This window comes from Vombatus ursinus, unplaced genomic scaffold, assembly GCF_900497805.2.
Source record: "Vombatus ursinus unplaced genomic scaffold, bare-nosed wombat genome assembly UNPS02014945.1, whole genome shotgun sequence".
Lineage (NCBI taxonomy): Eukaryota > Metazoa > Chordata > Mammalia > Diprotodontia > Vombatidae > Vombatus > Vombatus ursinus.
Genome location: NW_020954723.1, coordinates 28526480 through 28551821, shown reverse-complemented (window position 1 = coordinate 28551821; position 25342 = coordinate 28526480). Strand labels below are relative to the sequence as shown.

Below are 25342 nucleotides of genomic sequence, written 5' to 3'. Positions count from 1 at the left end.
AGGGAAGGGTGGGCAATCCTATGGTAAGCACCCTCATTTCCTCCAGGCCTCCAACGGACCTCAGAGTCTATCACCATTGCTAATTTAATTTTTTGTGGAGACAAGGTACACACACGTGTGTGTGTGTGAGTGTGTGTAGAGGGGGACGATAAGGGGAAGACCAGCTGCCTTCTTCTCTGAATCAGTAGGAACCTATTTTTTTGGATGCTAGAAGGAAGGCCCCGGAGCTGGCACTTTAAATGTGACTTTTAAAGCTCCTTAACCCCACGCCCGAAGGGCTGGGAAGAGCCCCAGCCGGTCCCGCTCCCCTCGCCCAGCACTTCTCCGCGAGGGCGAGAGAGGGCGGCAGAGAGCGCCTGCGCGGAGGGGAGGGGGCTGGAGGGAGGAGGGGGCTGGCAGGAGGAGGGGGCGGAGCCGGAGGGGGTGCGGCTCTGTCGGGTTGGGCCTTCCTCTCACCCCGTTAGAGAGCGAGCGAGCCGGAGGGCGACTGGCGGGGGCTTGGGTCGCGGTCCTGGCGGCGGGGCCCGGGCCGGGGAAGGGGCGGGGCCCGGGGGCGCTGGCGGCCGGCCGGTGGCGGCGGGGGCCCCGCTCGGGGTGCTAGGGGACAAGATGGCGGCGGCGGCGGCGGCGGCCCTCCGCAGGCCGGGCTCCTCCTCCTCCTCTTCCTCCTCCTCCGGCACTAGTAGCAGCCTCAGCCGCGGCGGCGCCGGTCCCATCTCCCCGCGCTCCGAAGGGGGATAGACGGGGGCCGCGGCGGGCGCGGGCGCGGGCGGGCGGGGATGGGGTCCCAGACGCTGCAGATCCTCCGGCAGGGGGTGTGGGCCGCGCTCAGCGGCGGCTGGTACTACGACCCGCACCAAGGCACCTTCGTGAACGCGCTGCACCTCTACCTGTGGCTGTTCCTGCTCGGCCTGCCCTTCACCCTCTACATGGTGAGTGTGAGCGAGTGTGTGCGCGTGTGCGCGTGCGACTGTGACTGTGCCCGGCCGGCCCGACGTGGGGGTGGGGGCGCGTCCCGGCCCTGGTCGCGGCCCCCCGCCGTCGCTGCTCGGCCCCCTTGGGGGACCCTCGCCCCTTCACCCCCTTTAGGGCGACCCCTGCCTTTGCCTGCCTCTTCTTCCCCTTTAGAGAACTCCACCCCTCCCATCGCTGCCCCTTCCCATTTAGGGCAGTCCGCCCATCGCTGCATCTTCCCATTTAGGGTGACACCCCCATTGCTGCCCCATCTTTCCCCTCTTAGGGAGACCCCTGCCTCTACTTGTCTCATCTCTCCATTTTATGCCCCCTCCCTACCTCTACCCCTTCTCCCCCTTTCGGGCAACCCCCCCCCAAATCGCAGCCCCTTCTCCCTTAGGGAGACCCCCGCCTGTGTCCGCCCCTTTTCCCCCATTAGAGGGAGCAAGGATCCCCGCCATCGCTGCCCCTTCTCCTGGAGCCTGACTACTCATCCCGCTCTCCCACGCTTCCCTTTCCTGGCGCTGCTGCTCCAGGCTCCTCTCTCCTCAGTCTACCTACAGAATTGGGTGACCTGGAGGAGGAAAGGAGGGCTAGGAGACCGCCCCCCCCCCCCCCCCCCCCCCCTCTGTGCCACTAGGCACGCTCTTCCTGGATCGGGGCCTCCACACTCTTGGCATCCCACCGAGGCGAATCCCAGCGAACGGGCCCAAGTGCTCAGCATCTTCAGCGGATGATCATTCCCCCTCCCCCCACCCGGCCAAGATTCGGCATTTCCTCTCGGGGACTTTGGCTTTCTCTTTGGCCTGCTCTTGGCTCCTCTGCCCCTTACCAGAAGTCCCTTCTCGTCTAAAGCCCTCCCTGGGAAGAGAATCTACCCTTCCATTTTCCCCTCCCCCCATTAACCAATCCCAAGTACTGGGAAGAGCGTGCACTCGTGTTTAAAATATATTTGTGAGTCCTTTGGATCCATGTGCTGTATTTGCTCATTTTAAAGGTAGTAGGTTAAAATCTGGCACTTTACCTTTACAATGTCTCTTTAAAAATCACACCCTTTCTCACGCTTCCTCCTGACTCTTGTGTTTACATGCCTAGCCTGAGGAGGATCATTTGAATGGTGTTTAAGGAGATTTGTTTGGGTTGTTTCAAGGCCTTTTACCTGCTGGAAGTGGAGAGTACTGCCTGTTGCAGAATTTATCTTTGATTAACTTCTTAAAGCTCTTGTTTTTTTAGCTCTATTATCATTGACAGCTCTAGGTGATTTTTTTTTGACACCCTAGATTAGGGTGGGGCATTAGGGTATGGTGAAAGAGATGATACTTTAAAAATAATTTTGGCCTAGTAACTGGAAGGTAGGAGAGGAAAGTAAGATGTGAAATGTTAACTTTGTTCTTGAGGTGTGTTTTCCTAAAACTATATTTTCCCCAAGTTGGTAGCTCTTTGTGGACCTAAAGAAATGCTAAAAGATTAAGCAACAACCTGTTAGGCTACTGACACTAGGAAGGGTTAAATGTATATTTTGCTATCTTTTTAGGTTTGACATTATGGTTTATTTCCCAGAGAGTTCAGTTCTATTATTAGAAGAAAAGTGATAATTTCTTTAAATTTCAGGTTAAAAAATGAGATTCTCCATAAGGCTTTTATTTTGTTGAAACTTATTTTGTATTCAGTGACAATATTGGGTGGAAGTTTGAGGTGAAAAGCCTAATTGTCATTATTATAACTATTATTAAAATGATTTGTTTTTCAAGGACTTTTTTGTTTGCCCTTTTACATTGCAGATTTATTGTATGTACAGTTATATAATTTTAACCACTTTTTTTTTTTTACTTGAGTCCCATTGGTACTTCATTGCTGTGTATTCTCTAATATTCAGCAATTAGGAAAAAGAATAATTTGTTTGGCAAAGAGCTATATTTGCTATCTTTCTAATTGTGACTTTATAGATATTTCTGATGGGGCATGAACAGTTCAGTTTAGGATTAACACAGGGAATCTTTGAGCTTTTTCAGATATATCCAGAAAAATCACAAGTTGAAAACAACTTTTTGAGTCATATATGTGGATTAGTGAATGTCTTCCTAGGACAAAGCGTTCCATAAATTAACTGCTCCCAGTCTCTGTGATTACCGAGGTCAAGTCGATTGGCCTAATTAACAAATTCTGTTAAATGAGATTAGAAAAGGGAGGGAGAAGGAGAATACAATCAGTTCTTACTTTACATAAAGTGGACTGGTCACTGACTATTCTTGCTTTATGTAAGTGGACTGGTCTTCAGACCTACATAAAGTGATTTTTACATATTTTTACATAATGCCAATTTACTTATGCGGTGGGGGAGGGAGTCAGGAAGGAAAGGGGCTTCCTGCCTGTAGAGGGAGGGGGCAGGGGGCTGGCAAGGCCAGAGACCAGAGGAAGTTGGGGGAGGCAGACAAATGAGAGCCAGACATGGGTACAGACAAGAGAGGACTAAGGACTGGTGACATGTGGGGGCTCTTGGGGACAGACATGCAGTACCTGAGTGAAGAGAGAAGGAAGACAAGATACAGGGACACAGTGGGCAAGAGAGACAAAGGTCTCTTCTCTGGGTTCAGGAGGTCTTGAGCCCCCCCCCCCCCCATCCTGAGGCAGCAGCAGCAGTGAAGGTCTCTCCCTTCTGCTTTCATTTGAAGTTTTTCCTTTTTAAGTTTTTTTTGTTGTTGTTGGGGGTTGGAGGCTGTGGAGCACTAAGCAAAGAGGCAGGTGCAAGAAGAGGAGAAGGAGTGGAAAGAAAGTGCACGTTACTGTAGAGTAAACATAAGTGCTTTAGAAGAGAATCAAGGCAAGGAGACCAAACAGGAGGCTATTGTGATAATCTAGGTGAGAAGTGATGAAGGTCTGAGCTAGGGTGGAGGCTGTGTAAGTAAAGTAAAGAAAAGGGGACATATATGGGAGATTTAAGAACAATCAAGATTTGGTAACTGATTGGTTAAATGGGATGAGTACTTGAGCAGTCCAGGTTGTTAATCTGAGTAACTGGAAGAATGATGGTACCCTTAGCAGAAATAGGAAATTTCATTAATGGGTGGGTTTCATGGGAGGGAAGAAGATAATGAGTTCTGATTTGGATGTATTGAGTTTGAGATACCTGCAGGACATCTGTTTTGAAATATCCTATTAATGCTGCTGTGCTAGACCCCAGGGGAAAGAATAGGACTGGATGTATAGATCTGGTAAGTCATCTACATAAAGATGATAATTAAATTTGTGGTACAAATCCACGGCGTGTTTTCAGAGAATTCTGTAGAATGAACACTAAAAACTGTGCCTTTAATTTCAGTTTCAGTATTTATCTCCTTGTCCTCCTCTCCAGTCTCATTTAGCAGAGATTAGTTGATGATATACCAAGAGAGAATGTAGAGAGAGAAGAGGGTGTAGGGCCAGGGCAAGATAGAACCTTGGGGTACACTCACAGTTAGGGGATGTGATAGGGCTGATGATCCAGCAAAGGAGACTGAGAAGGAAAAACTGAAGGAGAGGGAAATCCAGGAATTGGGAATAACTAAACAAAGACAAGAAGGTAGGAAAGCATAGTGAAAAGACCAGTTTGAATTCAGTAAAGTATAGGAAAGTACACCAGACATATGGCTAGAAAATAAGTTGTGGAGAGTCTAAATGCAAGACTAAAGAGTTCCATCTTTATTTTTTAAAATTATTTTTTATTTTAAAAATTTTCAAACAAAACACTTATTTTTTCTCGCTCCTACATGCAACCATTGGTTAAAAAAAAAAGGGGAAGAAAAACAATGGTTGTAACAAATATGCGTAGTGGAGCAAAACTAATTCCTACTTTGGCCATGTCCAAAAATATTTCTCATTCTGCATCTTGTGTCCATTACTTCTCTGTCAGGAGGTGGATAGCATGTTTCATTATTTGAAATTATGATTTGTTATTTCATTGATCAGGGTTTTTAAGTCTGTCAAAGCTGTTTGTCTTTGTGGTATTGTTATGATATAAATCATAGGTTCCCAAAGTAGGGTGAGACTGCCTTCTGGGGGGCACTGGAACGATAGAGGGGGCCTGGTTAGTAGCTTCAGGTATAATTGGGGGGCATTGAATAAAAATAAGGGGGTGGTGGAAGCATAAAGAAAGAAGAAAAGATAAGAAAATTTTGAAAAAACATTTGTACATGTTTCATCTGTTGTGTAGCAGTTACAGTTGTAGTGATTACATTATTTTCTGAATAAAGACACAAAGTGCAGGTTATAACCGATCAGTGATCAGGTCTTAACAAGTGGGTGTGTTGTGCATCTTTGGGAAGTCCAGCATGCATTGGCAGGAATATGTACATGTAATGACTTGTTTACAGTATGATATTGTATGGTTATATGATGCAATATTGCATCATCAGAATTTCAGTGCAAGAAAACCCCCCCAAAATTTATAGTAAATTATTTAAGATGCATCATTTAAAAAATATTTTATACATTTTTCAAATGATGCAAATTAAGAAAAAACTGTTAAAAAGTTAAAGGAAGTAGATTTTCATGGGGGCACTGAGTAATTTTTTTTTTTAAAAGGGGGTGTAGGCCAAATAAGTTGGGAAACCTCTGGTACAAATTATTCTCCTGGCTCTGCTCAGTTTATTCTGCATCAGTTCGTACAAATCTTTTCATATTTCTCTGAAACCATCTCTTTGGACCCAATTGGAGGCAGGAAGATCTGAGTTCATATCCTGATTCAGACATTTATTTGCTTTGTGACCCTGGGCAGATTTCTTAACCCTTCTCAGCCTCAAGTTTCCTTATATGTGAAATGGGGGTTGTTGTTTGGATTAAATGAGATAACTAAAGCACTTTGCAAACCTTAAGCACTACATAAATACTAGCTATAAATAGTATTCTTACTGTACAGTACTGTTTCATTACATTTATATGACATAATTTGTTCAGCCTGTTCCCTAGTTGGTGGGTACCCCCTCTTAATTTCTAGTTTTTTTTCTCACTGCAGAAAGATCGACTATAAATGTTTTTGTACAAATAGGTTCTTTCCTTTTTTCTTTGATCTTTTTTGAGTATAGGTAGAATCAGTGAGATGGCTAGGTCAAAGGATAAGTGCAGATTGGTGACTTTGGGGCGTAGTTCCAAATTGCTTTGTTGTTGTTCCATCCTTTGTTTTTGAAGAGGACCAGTGGTATAACTGGGTGATATCTTGACTTTCTCAGAATTGGATTTAAGTGAGGCAGAGTTGCGCAAAGTAGTCCACCTCACTCTTTCTTCCAGAGTCATCGAAGGTTAGTAGTGAGATAAAAGTCGAGATGAGTGGTGATGGCCCAGGACGCAGTGAATGACCTTGTTGTCTTAAATGTCTGATCAAGCTTTAAGCACTCCACAATGCCAGCTTCAGCTGCCTTTATGGCCATTAGGACAGATTGTTCTCATCCACCCATTCTTTGGGGGTGAGTGGGGCGGGAGGGTCTTCACATTTTTGGGGAGACATTCCCCTAACTCACCAGTGGTTTTGAGGCCTGTTGGTTACCCTGAACCTGGTTTAGCCCATCTGTTTAGAGGGTTTTACTGGGGTGTGACCACTGCAGCTTCTTGGAGCCACAGGTGAGAGTTGGATTACAGGTGGACACCAAAGGTGGATGAGCAGCCCTGAAAAGGGTTTAGCAAGCCCTCCCACCAGAGGTACTAGTCCTCCCTGAACACATATTGCTTTAAGGAATGTTGGACCAATTCATATCTCCATTAGGTAGTATATCAATGTGCTTGTTTTACCAAAAATCCCTCCCCTTTTTTTGTCAACTTTGCCAGTCTGATGTATGAGAATGGTATATGAGAGCAACCTCAGAGCTGCTTTAATTTCCATTTTTCTAATTATTAGTGATTTGGAGAATTTTTCACATGGTCATTGATGTCTTAGATTTCATCTTTTGAAAACTTCTTGTTCATAGTCTTTGATCATTTATTAATTGGAGAATGGTTATTGCTATTTGGTAGGCAGTAGTTAGCTCTCAATGGTCATATCAGGGAAGTAATAGTTTTGTAACCCTCAGAGGAAGGTTATATAGTCTATGGCATAGTTTAAAGGGCAGAGGATGGGGGTGGGCTGGGCTGGGATAATCCGGAAGTAGAGAAACCAGTTTTATAAAGGAAGCTGTTAAAGTAGTTCAAGCATTAGGTAATGAGGGTCTGAATTCAGTGGTTGGAGTGGAAATGGAAAAAGGACATCTACATACAGAATGAAGAGGTAGGGTGGCTAGGGCTTAACAGAGAAGTAATTGGACATGGGCCAGTTGGGAGTGAGAGAAAAGGGGGAATCAAAGATGAATCTGAAGTTTTGAGGCTGGGTACCTGGGAAGGTAATGCAAATTTAGAGCTAAAAGTGATTTTAGAGATTATTTTATGTAAAATGAGTTTGTCACAGTGGCTTCCAAGGTCCCCTCCAGCTAGAAATCTATAATCCAGTGTTCTAGCTCAATTACCCTCCCCCCCTTTCCTTTTTTTTAACCCCCTTATTCCTCAGAGGGAAGGAGATTTTGGGGAAACTAGGTTCAGAGAGGTTATGTGATTGGTGCCATTAACCAAAATAATAAGAGAAAGATCAGATTTAAGTGGAGAAGATACATTTTGGTTATACTGAGTCTGAAATGGAAAAGTTTTACCACATGGGTCACATAGTAGAGATTGGACAATTTTTAATGTTAGAATGTGTAAAAATTATGTAATTATTCAACTATTGAATAGCTTTTTAGTAAAGAGTCATTCAAAATGGGAAGACTTAGGGAATTTACATAAATTACATAAAGTTTTGGGTTTGTAGTAAAAGTTTTGTGGCTATTTTGAAAGGTGATGTGAACTTAAGAGTAAGTTGACTTTGATTTATTTTTCAGTGAAATTTGATTATGTTTTCTCATTTATTGAAAATCAAGAAGCACCTCCCAAATGAATTTCCATAGCACTTTGTGTACTTCTTATGTACATTCTGCCTTTTATTATAGCCATTTGTATACTTTTCTTATTTTTCCCATTAGACACCAATAATTTATGTTCACAATCAAAAGTTACTGGAGTTGGAAAGCAGTAAAAATTTCCTCTACAACATGCTAGACAAGTCTTCAGTCTTTGCTTGAAGACCTACTACTTTTTTAGGCAGACCATTGAGGGGAGACCAACTACCTATCTCTTTGTTGTCCAGTCATTTCAGTCATGTCCTACTCTTCATGACCCCATTTGGGGTTTTCTAAGTAAAGATACTGGAGTGGTTTGCCATTTTTTCTTCTCCAGCTCATTTTCCAGATGAGGAAACTGAGGCAAACATGGTTAAGGGACCTGCCTAGGGTCACCCAGCTAGTAAGTATCTGAGGCCAGATATGAACTCAGGAAGGTGAATCCTTCTGACTCCAGGCTCAGCACTATGTCCACTGTGCCACCTGGTTGTTTCTGTCAGGAAGTGGGCAGTAGTCTTCTTTATTGGTATTAAATTAAAATTTTTTTCAATTATTCAATCTCTCTTCTGGGAGTGGTGGGGGAGAAAAACAAAACTCTTGGACATTGACCATGTCTAAAAATGTGTCTTTCATTCTGAATATTTAGTGTATAGTAATTAATATTTATATAGCACTTAACTTGTGCCAGGCAGTGTGTTAAATGCTTTACGATGACATCATTTGATCTTCACAACAATCCTGGGAGGTAAGTGCAATTATTTTTCCCTTTCTACAGATGTAGAAACTGAAACAGGCAGAGGTTAAAGTGACTTATAGGGGGTCACAGAGCTAGTAAGTGCCTGAGGTTGGATTTGAATTCATGCTTTCTTGACTTTCAGGGCAGTGCTCTAGCCACTGTACCACCTAGCTGCCTCTGTCAGGAGGTGGGCAGCAGTCTTCTTCATTGGTCCTCTGGAATCATGGTTTGTTATTGTATTGATCAGAGTTCTTAAGTCTTTCAAAATTATTTGTTTTAACAGTATTGTTCTAAGAGTAGAAAGTGTTCTCCTGGATCTGCTCACTTTACTTTGCATTAGTTCATACACATTTTCCCATATTTCTTTGTAACTGTCCTCTTCATCTTTTCTTAGGGAGGAAGGAAATTTTTTTTTTTTTTTAAGGCATTTGGGATTAAGTGACTTGCCCAGGGCCTCAGAGCTAGTAAATGTCAAGTGTTTGGTCTGAGGCTGGATTTGAACTCAGGTCCTCCTGACTTCAGGGCCAGTGCTCTATCCACAGCACCACCTAGCCTTCCCTAGAAGGAAATACTTTTAAGTACCTATTATGTGTCAGGCACTGTGTTAAGTGTTTTACAGAGATTATCCTATGTAATTGTTAGACTGACATAGTAGTCATTTGCATTCATATATCATCATTTTTTCAGCCATTTCCACCTGATGGGCACCCACTTAGTTTCCAGTTCTTGGCTAGCACCAAAAGAGTTTCTGCTATAGTGTCTTGTATATAGTAGATGCTTATTAAATGTTTATTGAGAGAAGTAGCAAGACATAGTAGATAGAGGTGTGTGTGACCCTGGGGCAAAGTCATTTAATCTCTGTGCTGCAACCTTGTGAAACTCTTAAGTTGCAGAGCAGGTATTGATCTGTACTGGTACTGAGATTTTCCTCCCAAGGAGTTCCCTATACCAGTGCAATTATAGGTCGGATTTCAACCCCCTCCCCAAATGCCCATTGAATTGAACATTGATTGATCCTGAAAGTGGCCAGGATTATACATACAGGAAGAGAAAAACTGAAATTGTAATTCATCACTAGTAGTAGTTCTGAACAGAATACACATTTAGAAGCATATAAATTAAGGGTAAGTGTTCTGGATTTGGAGCCAATGGATTTGGGTGATTTGAAACAGGTCATTTCTCTGTGGGCCTCAGTTTACTTATGTGTAAAAAATGACATGGAGTTGAACTATCTTTTCTCTAAGGTTCCTTCCATCTCTAAGTCCTAGAACAATTATTTGTTGATTTATATTTGTGTATGTGTGCCTAACTTTTGATAAGGCATTGTAGTAGATGTTACATGATGATGAATAAGACATTATTAATTTATTCATACTTACACAGTACTTGCTCTCCAGCCTAGGGCAGTGAGGGGCCTGGAGTCAGGAAGACCTGGGAGTTCAAATCCTGACCTCAGATATTTACTAGCTATATGATCCTGGGCATTTAGCCCTGTTTGCCTCAGTTTCCTCATCTGTAAAATGAGCTGGAGAGGGAAATGGCAAACCACTTCTCTATTATCTTTGCCAAGAAAACTCTGAAAGGGGGTGTCACAGAGTCAGACATGACTGAACAACAATTACAGACTTGCTCTTTAGTAATCTGGGGTGGGAAGGGAGATTATATAGTTATTTAAACTATAATAAACTGTAACATTTAAAAGTGTATTAAGAAAGGGAGAAAAAAGTGTTTTGGGTGTTCAGAGGAGGGAGAGAGTATTTCTGTCTTGGAAGGCTTCATTGGAGGGGTAGTGTTTGAACATGAAGGCTAGATAGAAATTAGGTGGAGCAGGAATGGCAGAAAGAGCAAGAGCTCCATGAGCAGAAACTCTGTTTTGTGTATAGCTCTGGTATATTGGAAAATATGTTTCTGTATTATCATAGTACGTATATATATGTATAGCATTAATTTATGGTTCAACAGAAAGGAATACTGGATTTGGCTCAGATGACTTTAGTTTAAAACATAGCTCTGCTACTTACTACCAAATCATACAGGTAGTTACGTAGTTCTTCCAGGCTTCACTTCATTCATCTGCAAGCTGAGGTGGTTGGACAAAATTATCTCTAAAGGCATGAATTCTTAACTGGGGATCCACAGACTCCCACTAGGCTGAGTGGATAGATTTCAGGGCATCCATGAGCTTGAGCGGGAAAACATTTTGTCTTTGTCTTCACCAACCTCCAAATTGAGATTTTGCATTTCTTTCAATTTTGAATGGACCTAACAAGTATTCTGAGAAGAGGTCCGTAGGCATCACCTGACTGCCATAGGGGTCCATGGAACAAAAAAGAGCAAAGTTTTAAGAGACATTTACTTTAATTAGGCCAAAAATGATTTTTAAAAGTGTTAAAATTTATTTTAAAAAATCCTTAAAAACACTCCTTTAATTAAAATTTAAATTGTATTCCTGATGATACCATTATGGAACCGAGATTATAACTTTTAATTACATAGACTTTGGGTAGTTCATGTAGTATCTTAAACATAATTTTTGTGATAGAGGATTGCTTGTCATTTCTAGGTTATTTTCTTGACATTATTTTCAGTGTTTAGGGCTTGGAAGAATCTGTTAATTGTAGAGGAGAAGTTGGTGGTAACGGTGGTAATACTTTATAATAGCAACTAAAAGACATAGGAAACAACCAGATTTTTGCTGACAAGATTTTAAAGTAAGCTACACTAATGAAATGTTTGAAATCACCAAAGTTCAGGCATATTCCACTTCCCAGTAACTTCATTAATAGATAATAACTAAACCCTATTAGAAAATTCTTTGTAAGGTAATATACTATTTTCATGGAGCTAAGTGCTTCTTATAACAGCTTTAACTTCATATTTTCAACTTGTACTTTCTTGAAACCAGTTAACTTATTAGTTAGGGTAGCCCAGTACTTTGATATAGCAGAATAATTGAAGTGGTAATTGAATTTTTAATAGCAGCATCTTTCACCAATTCATTCTTAGGAAGTTGTTGGAGAATTGAAAAAAAGCAGGAAAATGTAATGTTTCTTTTCTCGGTTAGGAGTAGATTAACTACATAATATTTTAAAATTTTCATGTTGATGCAGCTGAACTAGCCTCTAAAATCCACCAAAAAGGAATTTTTAAAAATAAATTGGTTAAGATAAATTAATGCATCTAATTTTGTTTTTCTTAAAGTAATTAAAAAATTCTAGAATAAACCTGTTTAGTTAAAATGTCTAAATTGCCAGTTTGGGGGGAGGGTCATGGTTGTTTACTTTCTAATAGTCATTGATATATCTTCCTTATACTCAAGATTATCTTTTCACATTAAAGATTTTTCACTTTCCAGTGACTTCACAAGTATCAGCTTCAATTAGCTTTGCTAAATAACATGATCACATCATCAATTTTCTATGGTAGCTGCAAAATTAACACCCAAATCAATTCTTTGGAAGATGTAACAACAGAAATAATCCATTTCCATGACTCTCTGATACTAAACATCCTCTATGTTCATCAAAAATATTTGAGTTTGTGATGGAGAAGATCTAACACAGAGTCTCAATTAAGGAGGGATTCCTTGTGGATGGTGAGGTCTTCCAGGAGCTCCTGTCGCAAATGATACTGTATTGATTGTATCAGGTCCCAAGACATTACTGATTCTTTTTGGAAGAGGTTTGTAAATAGGAATTTGGCTTGACCATCTACAGAAGAAAGATCAACTAGAAGGACATGTACTACTTAAGTTTGTATCTGAATGGATAATCCTACGAAAAAAATTCTTAATCTTTTTTGTGTTATGGGTTCTTTTGGCAGTCTGGTCACACCTATAGATCCTTTCTTGTAATAATGTTTTTAAGTCCATAAAATCAAATACATTGATTAGATTACAGAGGAAACCAGTGTTGCAAGAACAGTAAAATCAAGTTCATTAATCCCAGGTTATGAGCCCCAGCTATTGTCCAACGGTATTGATAATTTGGATAGACGGTATAGATGACTAGTGGTTTGGACTCGGAGGTGAAGACAAGAGAGAGAAGAGGCTGGATTGCAACGCACTTTGATGCCAATTTTTCAAAGCTTCAAAGGCCTCTCTTTTCAATATAGATATTTTGCTGATATTGCTGTATGGTAACTTGGAAGACCAGTGGTTCCAAAAAACTAAAGATGAGCATTATACAGAGGACAGTGGAAGAAAGATACCTGGTGGTTTTGAGCAGGTTGCATCTTATAACTAAGAAGGAACTTTGAAGAAGAACAGGAGTAAAGGATGTCATCATTATATAGTAGAAAGAGAAGATGGGCAGGTCGTGTGGCTAGATTAGGGCATGGTGGGTGGGTGAAATGCTCCATTGGTATGCCTTTATCACGTCAGAAGAAAGGGAAGGGAGACAGACTTCCAGCATGTTGGGTGGACCTTCTTTGGTGAACTTTTGGGAGCATATGGATGACATTTGCCTAGGCATTGCAGTAGGTTGCAGTCTTCATTGGTAGAAGGAACTCTGGAATTGGTAAGATGACAGATCCATTTGAATATTTGAGAATATACCTTTCAAAAAATGAAGCCTCTTCTATAATACACTGGTGGAGTGATGAATTAGTCCAATGTATAATGATGCTAAGAAAGTGACTAAAATGTCCCAAGGAGGTTAAAGACATAAAGATGTTGGGTATTTTTTTTTAATTTTTAGGCAATTGGAGTTAAGTGACTTGACCAGGGTCACACAGCTAGTAAATGTCAAGTGGTTGGTCTGAGGCCGGATTTGAACTCAGGTCTTCCTGATTTCAGGGCCGGTGCTCTATCCACTGCGCCACCTAGCTGGCCCAAGATGCTGTTTTTAAAGCAATATTTGCAGCAATACTTCTTGTGTTAGCAAAGAATTGGAAATAAAGTGCCTGTCAATTGGAGAATGATTAAGCAAATTGTGGTATGTGAATATAACACAACATTGTGATGTAAGAAATAGCAAATAGGAAAGAATTAAGAGAAATATCAATCAGTCAGCAAAACTTTATTAAGTGCCTGCTGTATACCAGACATTGTGCTCAGTGCTAGGGATACAGGTATAAAGATTGAAAACAATCCCTGCTTGCAGTGAGTTTCTGTTTTAATGGAGGACTTATATGAACTGGTGCAGAATGTAGTAAACAGAACCAGGAAAACTATACATAATGACTACAACAATGTAAATAGAATGACAAAATGAAACTGAATACTGTATAATCATAACGATCATGCTTGATCCTGGGCAAGCATTGAAAAAAAATGCACCATATTCTTTGACCCAGCAATACCACTAGTAGGTTTGTATCCCAAAGAGATCAAAGAAAAAGGAAAAGGACCTATGTGTACACAAACATTTATAGCAGCATTTTTGTGGCGGTAAAGAATTGGAAATTGAAGGGATGTCCATCAATTGGGGAATGACTGAACAAGTTGTTGTATATGATTGTGATAGAATACTATTGTGCTATAAGAAATGAAGAGCAGGATACTTTGAGGAAAAACATGGGAAAGTTTATATGGACTGATGCAAAGTACAGTGAGCAGAACCAGGAGACCATTGTACATAGTAACAGCAATATTGTATGATGATCAACTATGGATGATTTAGCTATTCTCAGCAATACAGTGATCCAAGACAATTCTGAAGGACTTAGGAAAAATACCATCCACTTCCGAGAAAGAGCTGATGGAGTCTGAATGCAGATCAAAGCATACTTTTTTACTTTTTTTTCTTTTGCAACATGGGAAGATACATTTTGCATGACTGCACATGTATAATCTGTAGCAAATTGCTTGCCTTCTCAAAGGTAGGGGGGAGAGGAAAGGAAGGAGAGAATTTGGAACTCAAAATTTTAAGAAAGAATGTTAAAATTTTTTTTTCATTAATTGAGAAATTTAAAAAATAAAAAAAAAAAACACCTTCCTCCTTCATTGTAAAAGTGAGGGGCTATCGATGTGACACATGTCACATACACTGTCAGACATGGTTAAGTTTTGCTAAACTACCTTTTTCACCTTTCTAAAAGACTCACTGAGTAGTGATAAAAGCAGGGCATCGATAAAAATATAATGTTTCAAAGATGAAGCTTACATATACAAATTGTAAATAATGTATGTAGACATAATAAATTATAAATATTGTAATGTATCTACAAATTAATAGGTTACTACTTATTAATAGCTTTTGATCTCATGTGGTTGTCTTGTTGTCTATGTATCTAGGAGATCAGATATTTAACCAGATATCAAATATGTATCAGATATTTAATATATTTTTCCCCACTTGACTGCTTCCTTTGTTGGCTGCACAGCCAACAAAGTTGGCTTCACAACAAAGTTGTGCAGAAGCTTTTTAATTTAATGTAATCAAACTTAAGTATTTTATCTTTTGTAATTGCCCCATGTCTAACTTGGTTCAAAATTTACCCCCTACCAATAGCTGTGAGCAGTATATATAATCTTCTTTTGTAGAATTTTTTACAGTGTAATTTTTAATAATCTGGTCACATCCATTTTGATTTTATTGTGGTATTCTAAACCTAATTTTTTTCAGACTGCTTTGTGGTTTTTACAGTGGTTCTTTCCTAGGTAATTTTTATTTTCAGATTTATCAAATATTTGGTTATAGGATTCAGTTATTTCTGCTTGTTTAATCTGTTTCACTGATCTACTTTCCTTTTTTTTTTAAAGTAGTACCAAGTGATTTTGATAATTACTACTTTTTAAAAGAGATCAAGGTCTAGAAGTGCCATTTCCCATTAGTTTCTAACGTTTTTTCTCTACTTTCCTTGATATCTTAGATCTAGCTCTGTAAAGTATTCTTTTGACAGTTTGGTAGGACTAAATCTGTAAATTAAGTATTGTTATTTTTATTTTATTGACTTGTCCCAGACTTGAGCATTGTTCCTCTCACTGTTTAAGTTCTTTATTTCTTTAAGGAACATTTTGTAAGTGTAACTATAAAGTTATTGAGTTCTTTTGGTAGATATATCATGCATTTTGTACTTATTTTGAATGGGGACTTTCCTTACTGTTGACTCTGGTTCTTGTTATGTAGCTATGTAGAATTTTTGTTGGGGGGGAGGGTATTTTGAAGCCTGTAACTTTACTGAAATATTAATTTTCTTAATTAGTTTTTTTGCTGATTCTCTAGGGTTTTTATCAGTTACCTTAATCTGGATTAAACTTTATGCATAGTCCATTTTCTTAGTCTGAGAAAGTCGAAGAGATTAGTTCATATTCATAGGTGGACAAGGATAGGGCATTTAGAAATACTGCCAAACCAGCAGAGGTTAATTGGTTGGAAATGGACAAACCAACAGAGATTCTGTTTAGGCCGCTGCTGAGTGAGTTTTTACCTTACCTTAATGAAGATGAGGCTTCCATGCTGCTGCCTGCTATCACTCTTTACTGTACCTCCTGTCATCTGGCCAATATGCTCATCCCATTGCAACCTTGGACTCTGACCTGGGTCCTCCAGGTCTGTTAGGCGAACTTTTTTACCTTATCTTGCCAGAGACGATTACATTTCCTCATTAGCATGTAAGTTCATTGAAGGCAGGGACTATCCTGCTTGTTTATTTTTGTATCCCTATTGCTTAGACTGGTTCCTAGCACATAGCAGCACTCAGTAAATGGCCTGCCTTCCTTCTTCCCTGCTTATTAACATTTTGACACATAGATGAATTGCATCAAATCATGGTAAAACAAAAATCTCCCATTATGGCACACTTGGTCTCTCTTAGTCCACAAAGGATTTATTTACCCAGTCTCTTTGGTAGAATTACAAAAATACTGAAGATCTTTACTGTTATATTTTGCTGGAACAGCTATTGGTGTTTGAAGGATGACAGCTGTCCTGAGTATAGTTAGGAAGATTAGTCACAAGTTAAAACAACTTGAATCGTATATCAGACTGTTTTCCTTTTCCACACCTCCTTATTCCTTTAAATGTTGTTTATCCCCAAACTGAAGAGACAGAACTACTTCTGTCATCTTTGTCATCTTATTGTTTGAGTTGTTTTTTTATTATTTACACTTGTAATACTGGAATCCAGTATTATATATGTATATATATATGTGTATATATATGTGTATATATATGTATATCTGGTATGCGGGTATCATGCAGTTAAGTTAAATACATTGTTTGAGGAAAATACTTTAGAAAACGTCAGGCTATAGTCATTTAAAAGTCAATATTTCAAGTAATGTATTTTGAGACCATAGGATTTAGAGTTGGAAAGGGCCTCAGAGATCATCTAGCTCAAACTTTACATTCTGTGATGGGAAAACTGAAGCCCAGAGTGAGTGGTTAAGTTAGTCATTAGTAAGATCATGGTAGGATTGGGACTGACACCCAAGTTTCCTTATTCCTAGTTCAGTGTTCATTTTTCTTTTATTTTTATGAAGTTTCTGGGATTTGGCTTTATTGTTTTGCCTGAAGTTGTTGATCTGAACAACTCCGTTGGGTATTTGGTCTAAAAAGGTGATAATTCTATCCTTAAATCTTTGGTATCATCTTAAAGGTGATTTCCTAACGAATTCAAGAATTCCAGCTATGTGCTGGACATGGTATAGTTCCAGAGGTTAAAGTATCACAGGGAGTGTCAGACCCAGGTTTCAAACCCAGCTCCTGATTAGAAATTAAGTGATGTTTTCACTGTACCATGCTGCTTTCATACAGGAGTGATATGTACACAAGTAAATATAGTAAGGTGTGATGGGGCAAAAGAGAGATTCAGATACAGTGCCTTAAGAAAATTTGAGGAGGAAGAAATAACCTTTTGCTAGGTGATATCAGGAAAAACTTCATGGAAGCTAGACCTGCAGAAAATATCTATTATCTCCCGTCACCTCAACCACCCTTTTTCTAACATCCCTATTTTTGTTAAGGATGCAATTACCATCCTTCCAGTCATCTGGGTTGGAAACCTCTGAGTTAATCCTCACCCTTGTATTCTTCTCTTACCTTTCCTTCCTCCCGGCTTGTTCCCTTTCTTTGCCATCTTTTGTTTTTCATTTATTTCTCAGTTTTCTTTGTTGGATCATCTATGTCTTTCTGCCTGACTGGGTGGGTCTGGAAGCTCTGACTTGAATCTTTTTCTCTTTCCTTCGTCTGTCTCTAGCTCTGTGGCTTTGGGAAGTCAAATTGAACACTCTCAGACTCAGTTTTCTCATCTATAAAATGGAGATAAAAATAGCACCTACCTCACAAGATTGTTGTAAAGATCAAATGAGATAGTATGTATAATGTGTTTTATAAACCTCAAAGCACTATATAATGATAATGTATTATCATCTCTTCACCTTTGATGGATTCACTTATCTCTGTGCAAATGATTTCTCCTTTTTTGGGGGGTAAGGGGGACCAAGGCAATCAAGATTAAGTGACTTGCCCAAGGTCACAGAGCTAGTAAGTGTCAAGTGTCTGAGGTCGAATTTGAACACAGGTCTTCCAGACTCTTGAGGCTGGAGCTTTATCCACTGTACCACCTTGCTGCCCCTGTGCAAATGATTTCTGTTCTATCCCAGCCCTTATAGCTTTCTAGCTTTATCCCACATCACTCTCTATTGTTCCGTTTGTATATGCCATATGTACCACAGGGATTTCAAACTCAGCATGTCCAAAACAAATCATCTTTTTTCCCCCCTCAGCCTATTCTTCTTCCTGACTTTTGTTTCTTTTGAAGGTACCACAATTCTTCTAGTCTCCTAGATTTGCACCTTCAGTCATCTCTTATTCTGTTTCCTTTCAGCTTTCTTCCCTAATCAGTTGCCATGTCTTTTCTGCTCTACTTTTACAACATCTCAGTCCCCTTTCTGCTCCCAGAGTTACCACCTTAGTTCAGATTCTCATCTTTCTCAGCTGGTTATTGCAGTAGTTTCCTAAATGGCCTTCTAGTCTCAGATCTCTCCCTTCTCTGCTTCTTTTGATTCACAACTGCCAAACTGATACTCCTAAAACACTGGTCCAACCTTTTCACTCCCCTGCAATGGATTCCCATTGCTTCTAGTATCGAATACACATTTCTCTGGCATTTAATACCCTTCACAGTCTGGCTCTGGTGTCCTTTTCGTGACTTATTGAACGTTGCTCTACTTCACAGTGTTCCCGTGTTCCAGCTACCTTGTTCTCTGATCCTGATATTTTATTCTTTACATCCATTACTTTGCATAAGCTGTCCCCGAGGCCTGGAATGAAATCTCTTTACTTCTGTCTCATAGAATCCCTATCTTTTTTTTAAGGCTCAGGTGACATGCCAACACATTCCTACCAGAAAAAACAAACGAACAAACAAAAAAACCCAACCCCAAACAAACCACAAACCCCTTTTTCTTATTTTTTAGTACCTTCGTGTACTCTGTGCTGAAATTACTTTGTATTTGCTTACTTGTGTGTTTGTTGTTTCCTCTTAATGGTAATGTAAGCTTCTTGAGGGTAGGACTTTTTTTTTCTGTCTTTGTGTCTCCAGTGCTTAGCATAGCATCTGACCCAGAATAGGTACTTAATAAATGTTGTATGATGAGCCTAATTAAAAAAAATTCTGTCATAAAAGGAAAACACCTTTAAGCTTTATAGTTCTATGTGGTGACCCATATTAAAAAGCTCAAGCAGTATGTGTAAATTACAACAACATTTACCAAGTCAAGGCATATCTAAATAGATTAACCTTTTACTAGAAAAAAGAATAGCATTCTTATTTTTATTAACTCATTGGTGCTGGGTCTGGAGCATTAATGGGACTGAAATAAGCCCTTGCCTATTAGGAGAAAGATTGTTCAGTTTGAAATCAGGACCCGCATGTTTGAATCTTGACTCTGTCTCTTGTTTTTTGACTTTGGGCAAGTCTCCTTAACCTCTTTGGATCTTAGCTTTAAATTGAGGGGTGTTGGTGGTGGGGGTTGGGATTAAGTTTTAAAGTCCCCTGGAGTTCTAAAACCTAGGATTCTTAGTTATTCTTAGTGCTTAATATGTCTTACACTTTCACTCTCCATGAACAGAATAATTGTAAGCCAAGTTTTTTCCTGGTCATTTTTTAAAGGAAAAAGATCAAACTAAGTTTCAGAAATAATCAAACCTTTTGCTCTACTCTATTTGCTGTTACATAGTTTTAAATTCAGTAGTGAAATAGAGGCTTAGCATTGAATTAAATGGACTTAAATGAGACATTATGTAGATAAGGATTTAAAACAGATTTGAAAATATGACAGTAAATTAATATATGTTCTAGTGGCATGGGACACAAAAGTAGGTCATACATATTAAGAATCTGTAGTTTTTCTACCTAGTACATTTTTTTTCCTGCCTCTCAGGTGACTCGACAGAAAAAAGACGTTGTCTTTGTTCTTATACCTATTTGCTTTTATCTCATGCTGTCAGGTTTTGGTTCTCAGGAACATTCTTCCACCTGCAAGTTGTAGGCCTTGTCTCATCCCAACCTTGGTTTTTCCTCTCCGAGTTTTATGAAAAATTTCCAAGGTCTCTGCTTGCCCTTTTTCCTGAAATTAGTCCCCAACACATCTTTAGATTTTTAAAGGATTTTTATTGTCATTAGTTTGGAATATTTGATATGTGTCAGGCAATAAGCATTTATTAACTGTATAATACATATTAAATGCATGATGCATCTTATGTGCCATGAGCTGCGCATAATTCCAAATTGTACCAATTCATAGCTTCTCCAGTAGTGCATTTGTATGCCTGCCTTCCCACAACTTCTCCAAAATTGACTTTCTGTCTTTTATCATCTTTTTAATTTTGCTGGATATGATGCAAAGTTCTAGTTGTTTTGACTTTCATATCTGTTACTATTAATGATTTGAAACAGTGTCATATGGTTTTTAATAGCTTATGTAGTTTTCTTTTGACAAGTTTCTAATATTTTTTGACCATTTATCTATTGGGGAGTGCTTTTGGTTTTACTTATTTCTGTTAGTTGTGCATTTATTTTGAATATTAACCCTTTATCAGAACTATTTGAAACAAGCCTTTTCTGCAGTTGATTATTTCCTTTCTATTTTAACTAATTTTGTTTTTGCAAAAAAAAAAGCCTTTCAATTTTATGTAATTTAAATGACTTGTTTTGTCTGTATTTATCTCATAAAGGGAGTTTGAGGTTGTGTTTTATTCCCCATTTTTTGAGAATAATTTATGTAGTTTTTCACACATTTAAAGTTCTTTAAAAGTATGCTAGAATTCGTTATCTGGACCACAAGAAATTTTTTTTTCTTTGGTAATTCTTTTATGGCTAGTTGAGTTTCTTTTTCTAAAATTGGATTATTTAAAATCTCTTTTTGACATTCTGTTTATTATTTTTTTGTATTATTTGTATTTTTTATTATATTTTTGTAGATAAAAATGTTTCTTTTAGGTTTTCAGGTTTGTTGACTGTATATAGTAGGTCCTGATACCCACCCTCTATTCCTTCCCTGTTGTAATTTCACCTTGTTCATATTTATTTTGCTAATTTGATTTTACTTTCCCCTTAAAAAATTTTCCTTTTTATTATGAACTTAGGTACGAATATTAACATTTCCATGATAATAATAGTGCCTTAATGCTTGCAAAGTGCTTTACATCTGATACTTCTTAACAACAACCCTGGGAAGTAGGTGTTATTCTTATCCCCAATGGATGGGAGAATTGTGGCTGAGAGAGACTTTAAATGACTTATTCAGGGTCACACAGCTAGTAAATGTCTATGGTGGCATTTGAACCCAGGTTTTCTGGACTCCAACTCCTGTACTCTCTTCACTCTGCCATGTAGCTGCCATTAAAAAGAGAAAATGAATGTATATAAAATTGCGAATCTTTGTAACATGAGCAGCTTGTTTTTTTGTTTGTTTCAAATTTGCCATGTCTTTTACTACTGATTTGCTTACCTATCTCCCTTATTTAATACTTGTTTTCTTCTTTCTTCCTTATAGTGGAAAAAAATGATACACTGGTTTTCTTTTCATTGTTTTCTTTCTTTTCGAGGTATCACAATTACTACACTTCTTGCATAAAGTCTTAACTCCCTGCCAAAAAAAAAACAAACCAAAACCAGAACAAAACCCAGAACCCCATAAAAACTCAACCTTCTGTTGTTACCAGTAAGTATGGTCAAGCAAAACAAATACACAGATCAACTATTTGAGAATGCATATCTCATTGTGCATTACCTTTCTACCAGGAGGTGGGAAAGTGTCTTTCGGAGTCTTGGTTGCTCATTGCATTGATCAGAGTTCTCAAGTCTTTCACTGTTATATTTTTTTACAGTGTTGTAGTCATATAAATTTTTTTGCTGGTTTTGCACACTTCATTCTGCCTCACTTCATAGAAGTCCTCCCAGGTATCCCTAAATCTGTTTCTTTCATCATTTTCAGAGCAATAATATCCCATATTTATGATGGGCACTGACTTTGTCATTAATATTTTACTATAACAAAATACTGCTATAAATATTTTTGTTCCTATGGATCTTTTCCCTTTGTATTTAACCACTTTGAGCTATATACCTAATAAAGCTTTTACTAGGTGAAAGAGTATACATAGTTTTTGGGTATCAGAATTGCTTTTCAGAATGGTTGACTCTACCAACAGAACATTTGTGTCCGTATCCTCCCACATCCTTTTTCAACAATTGCCAATTTTCTTTTCTGTCATATTTGCTAATCTGGTAAATTGTTGTTTTACTCTTGTTAGTGATGTGGAACATTTTTTTTTTTCCAGTATGGTTGTTGATAACTTGCCTTCTTTTGAGAGCTTGTTCATATACTGTGACCATTACTGTTACACCTTTATCTTAGAAATTTGCTTCAAAGATTTTTCCCTCAATTAGCTCTTTCCTTTCTAATTTCACGTTCATTAATTATGTTTGTACAAAACCTTGTCATTTTATGTATGCAAAATTATCAATTTTATCTTCTGTAATCCTGCCTGTTCCTTGTTTGGTCAAGAATTTTCCACCTATCTGTAGCTGTGGAAGGTATCTTCTTTCCTTTTCTTCTAATTTGTTTAGAATATTGACTTTTTATACCTAAATCATGTATCCATTTGGAGATTTTTGTGGCATGTAGTGTGAAATGTTGGTCTAAATCTAATTTCTGCCAGACTGATTTCCAGTTTTCCCAGCAGTTTTTGTTGAATAGTGAATATGAGAATAATTGTAGTCCTTGGGTTTATTATGCATTGTTCTACTGAGTTTGGTTGCTTCTGAATCTTCTGTACCTAATGTTTTTCCCTGATTTTCTCTCTCTCTTTTTTAAAATCAGTACCAGATGGTTTTGATGATTACTGCTTTATAGTATTGTTTGAGATCTGGAACTGCTAGGTCCCATTCCTTTCTATATATTTTTTTTTCAAGATTTTTCTTGAGAACCTTTTTCCTCTCCTCATAAATTTTCTTGTTATTTTTTCTAGCTCTATTATATAATCTTTTGGTAGCTTGATATGGCAGTGAAAAAATAATATAAGTGTTATCATTTTTATTCTATTGGTATGGAACAACCATAAGGAGTTAGTTACCTCTCCACTTCTTTTAGTTTCTCTTTATTTCTGCAAAGGATGTTTTGAAGTTGTAGTCATATAATTCCTCTGTCTCTCTTAGTTGGTGGATTCCTGCATATATAGAAAATGTCAGACAGAATCTTAGGGGCACATTCATGGTTGGGACCAGCAGAAGAATTGGGTAGATTTGAGAATCATCAGCATAGAGATAATAATTTAATCCATGGGAGCTCTTGAGATGAGCAAGTGAAGTAGTGTAGAGGGAGAAGAGGTTAGGGCCCACGACAGAACCTTTAAGGACACCTAAGGTTAGAAGGAATGATCTGGAGGAGGATCCAGCAAAGGAGATATAGAAGGAATGGTCAGATAAGTAGGAGAACATTGCGAAGGGAGTGGTGTCCTAAAAACCAGGAAAGAAGAGAGTATCAAGGAGGGAGTGATCAGTAGTGTCAAAGGCTTCAGAGAGTTAAAAAGAATTAAAATTGAGAAAAGGTCATAAGATTTAGCAACTAAGAGGTCATTAGTAACTTTAGAGAGAGTTTCAGTGGAATGATAGGGTCCTGAAGCTGGATTGTTAGGGGTTAAGAGGAGTGAAAAGGGAAAAAGTGAAGGCACATACGTATTACCGGTGGCTTTTTTATGGCGTTTAGCTACAAAAGGCAAAAGAGATGATAGTTATCTTGGATGGAAAGATTAAGTGAGGATTTTTCAGGCTGGGGGACATGTAGGCATGTGTGTAGGCAGTAGTGAATGAGCTAGTAGAGAGGGAGACACTGAAAATGGGAAAAAATAAGGAAGATAGAGGAGACAGGATTGGGGTTAGCTATGGAAAACAGTAAGGCAATTTCATCATGTGTGACAAGGGTGAAAGGAGATAGTGGCAAAAAACATTAGAGTTAAAAGATGAAGAAGAGGGAGGGATCTAGGCTAGCTAACAGAGTTTTGATTGCGTGGTAAATAAGAATAGCATGAACCTTAAAAGAAGTGAGGTTTCTGAGTGATAGAGGAAGGGACAGAACCTGGAAGTGGCAGTGGGGAGCCATTACTACAACTCCTCTTTCTCAACCAGTGAGCTGAGGAGAGTAAGTGAAGGTGTAGCCAGTACTGGAAAGGGTGGCCAGTGAGGCTGTGTCATGAGAGGGGAGCCAGGTTTCAGTTAGATAGAAGAAGTGAGAGAGGAAAAGATTTATGATTAAGGGAAGTTTGTTTTCTATGGAACAGGCATTCCAGAGGGCACAGTGGAAGGGCTGACTGTTGTTTGGTTTAAAATTTGAGGTAGGAATGAGGAATCAGGTGGTAGGGGTTGGTAAATGAGGTTTGGATAATGATCTACAGGAGGTCAGAGTCAGTGGGATGTGAAGTTCTATGACCAAGTGCCAGAACGTTCATTATTGAGTGGAAGTTGCCAGTCATCTACCTAATGGAGGTTGGAGATCATGCTGGAGGTATGTGCCGTGTGTGATAAGAGGAATATGGTCAGATGAGAGGTTCTACTTCATAAATCCTCATCCCTCCAAAGGTTGGAGATTAGGCAGGAATAGGAGATGAAAGTAAAATTTGTGCAGCAGGAGAAAAAGTCCCATTCTTCACCAACATTCCTATTCCTCTTCCCTCCAAGGACAGGTGCAGCAGGAGATGTAAGACCTGGAATCAAAGAGAAGGTTGCTCTTTGCACTGAAGAATCTCCACATTTCTGCTGGGAGATTGGGCTGGCAGTGGCAAGTGGAAGTTGCCTTGTGCTGGGGCAGGTGAAAGACTCCTGGCCCTGCCCCTTGTAACCTTTTCTCAGGGGATACCTCAGGAGGAGATAGATCTGAGGTTTTTCTCAGGTGAGGAATGTGCCAGTGGAAATGGTAGACTTCCTGTGCAGGGAGAAGTACTTAGGAGCAGATGAAAGATACCTTGCCCAGCTTATATATCTATACCTACTGTAGTTATTTTGGATAGAATTTGTTTTTCTTTCTTTTCCTTCTGAGTTTTGATGGTAATATACAGAAAGCCCTATAATTTTTGTAGGTTTATTTCATATTCTGCTACTTTAGTGGAGTTATTGTTTAAATTAATTTTAGCTGAATGTTTAGTTTTCTCTAAGTAAACCATTGTTAACTACTTCAAAAAGTGGTAGTTACTTCATCTTATGCCTATTCTACTCCAGTTTCCTTCCTATTTTTTTTTAGAACTATATCAAATAATAGTGGTGAGTTAATAAGCAT

The 25342-nt window shown here is 38.9% G+C and overlaps 1 protein-coding gene across 4 annotated transcripts in view; it reads left to right on the top strand.

Annotated features, from left to right (window-relative positions):
• Nucleotides 1-779: 779 nt before the first annotated feature.
• Nucleotides 780-25342, top strand: part of PCNX1 (pecanex 1) — a 238611-nt gene continuing 214048 nt past the window's right edge. For all 4 annotated transcript variants that reach the window (XM_027844619.1, XM_027844618.1, XM_027844617.1 and 1 more), the window contains exon 1: nt 780-932. In XM_027844619.1, the coding sequence (XP_027700420.1) occupies nt 780-932 (153 nt within the window). The remainder of the gene's footprint in view (nt 933-25342) is intronic.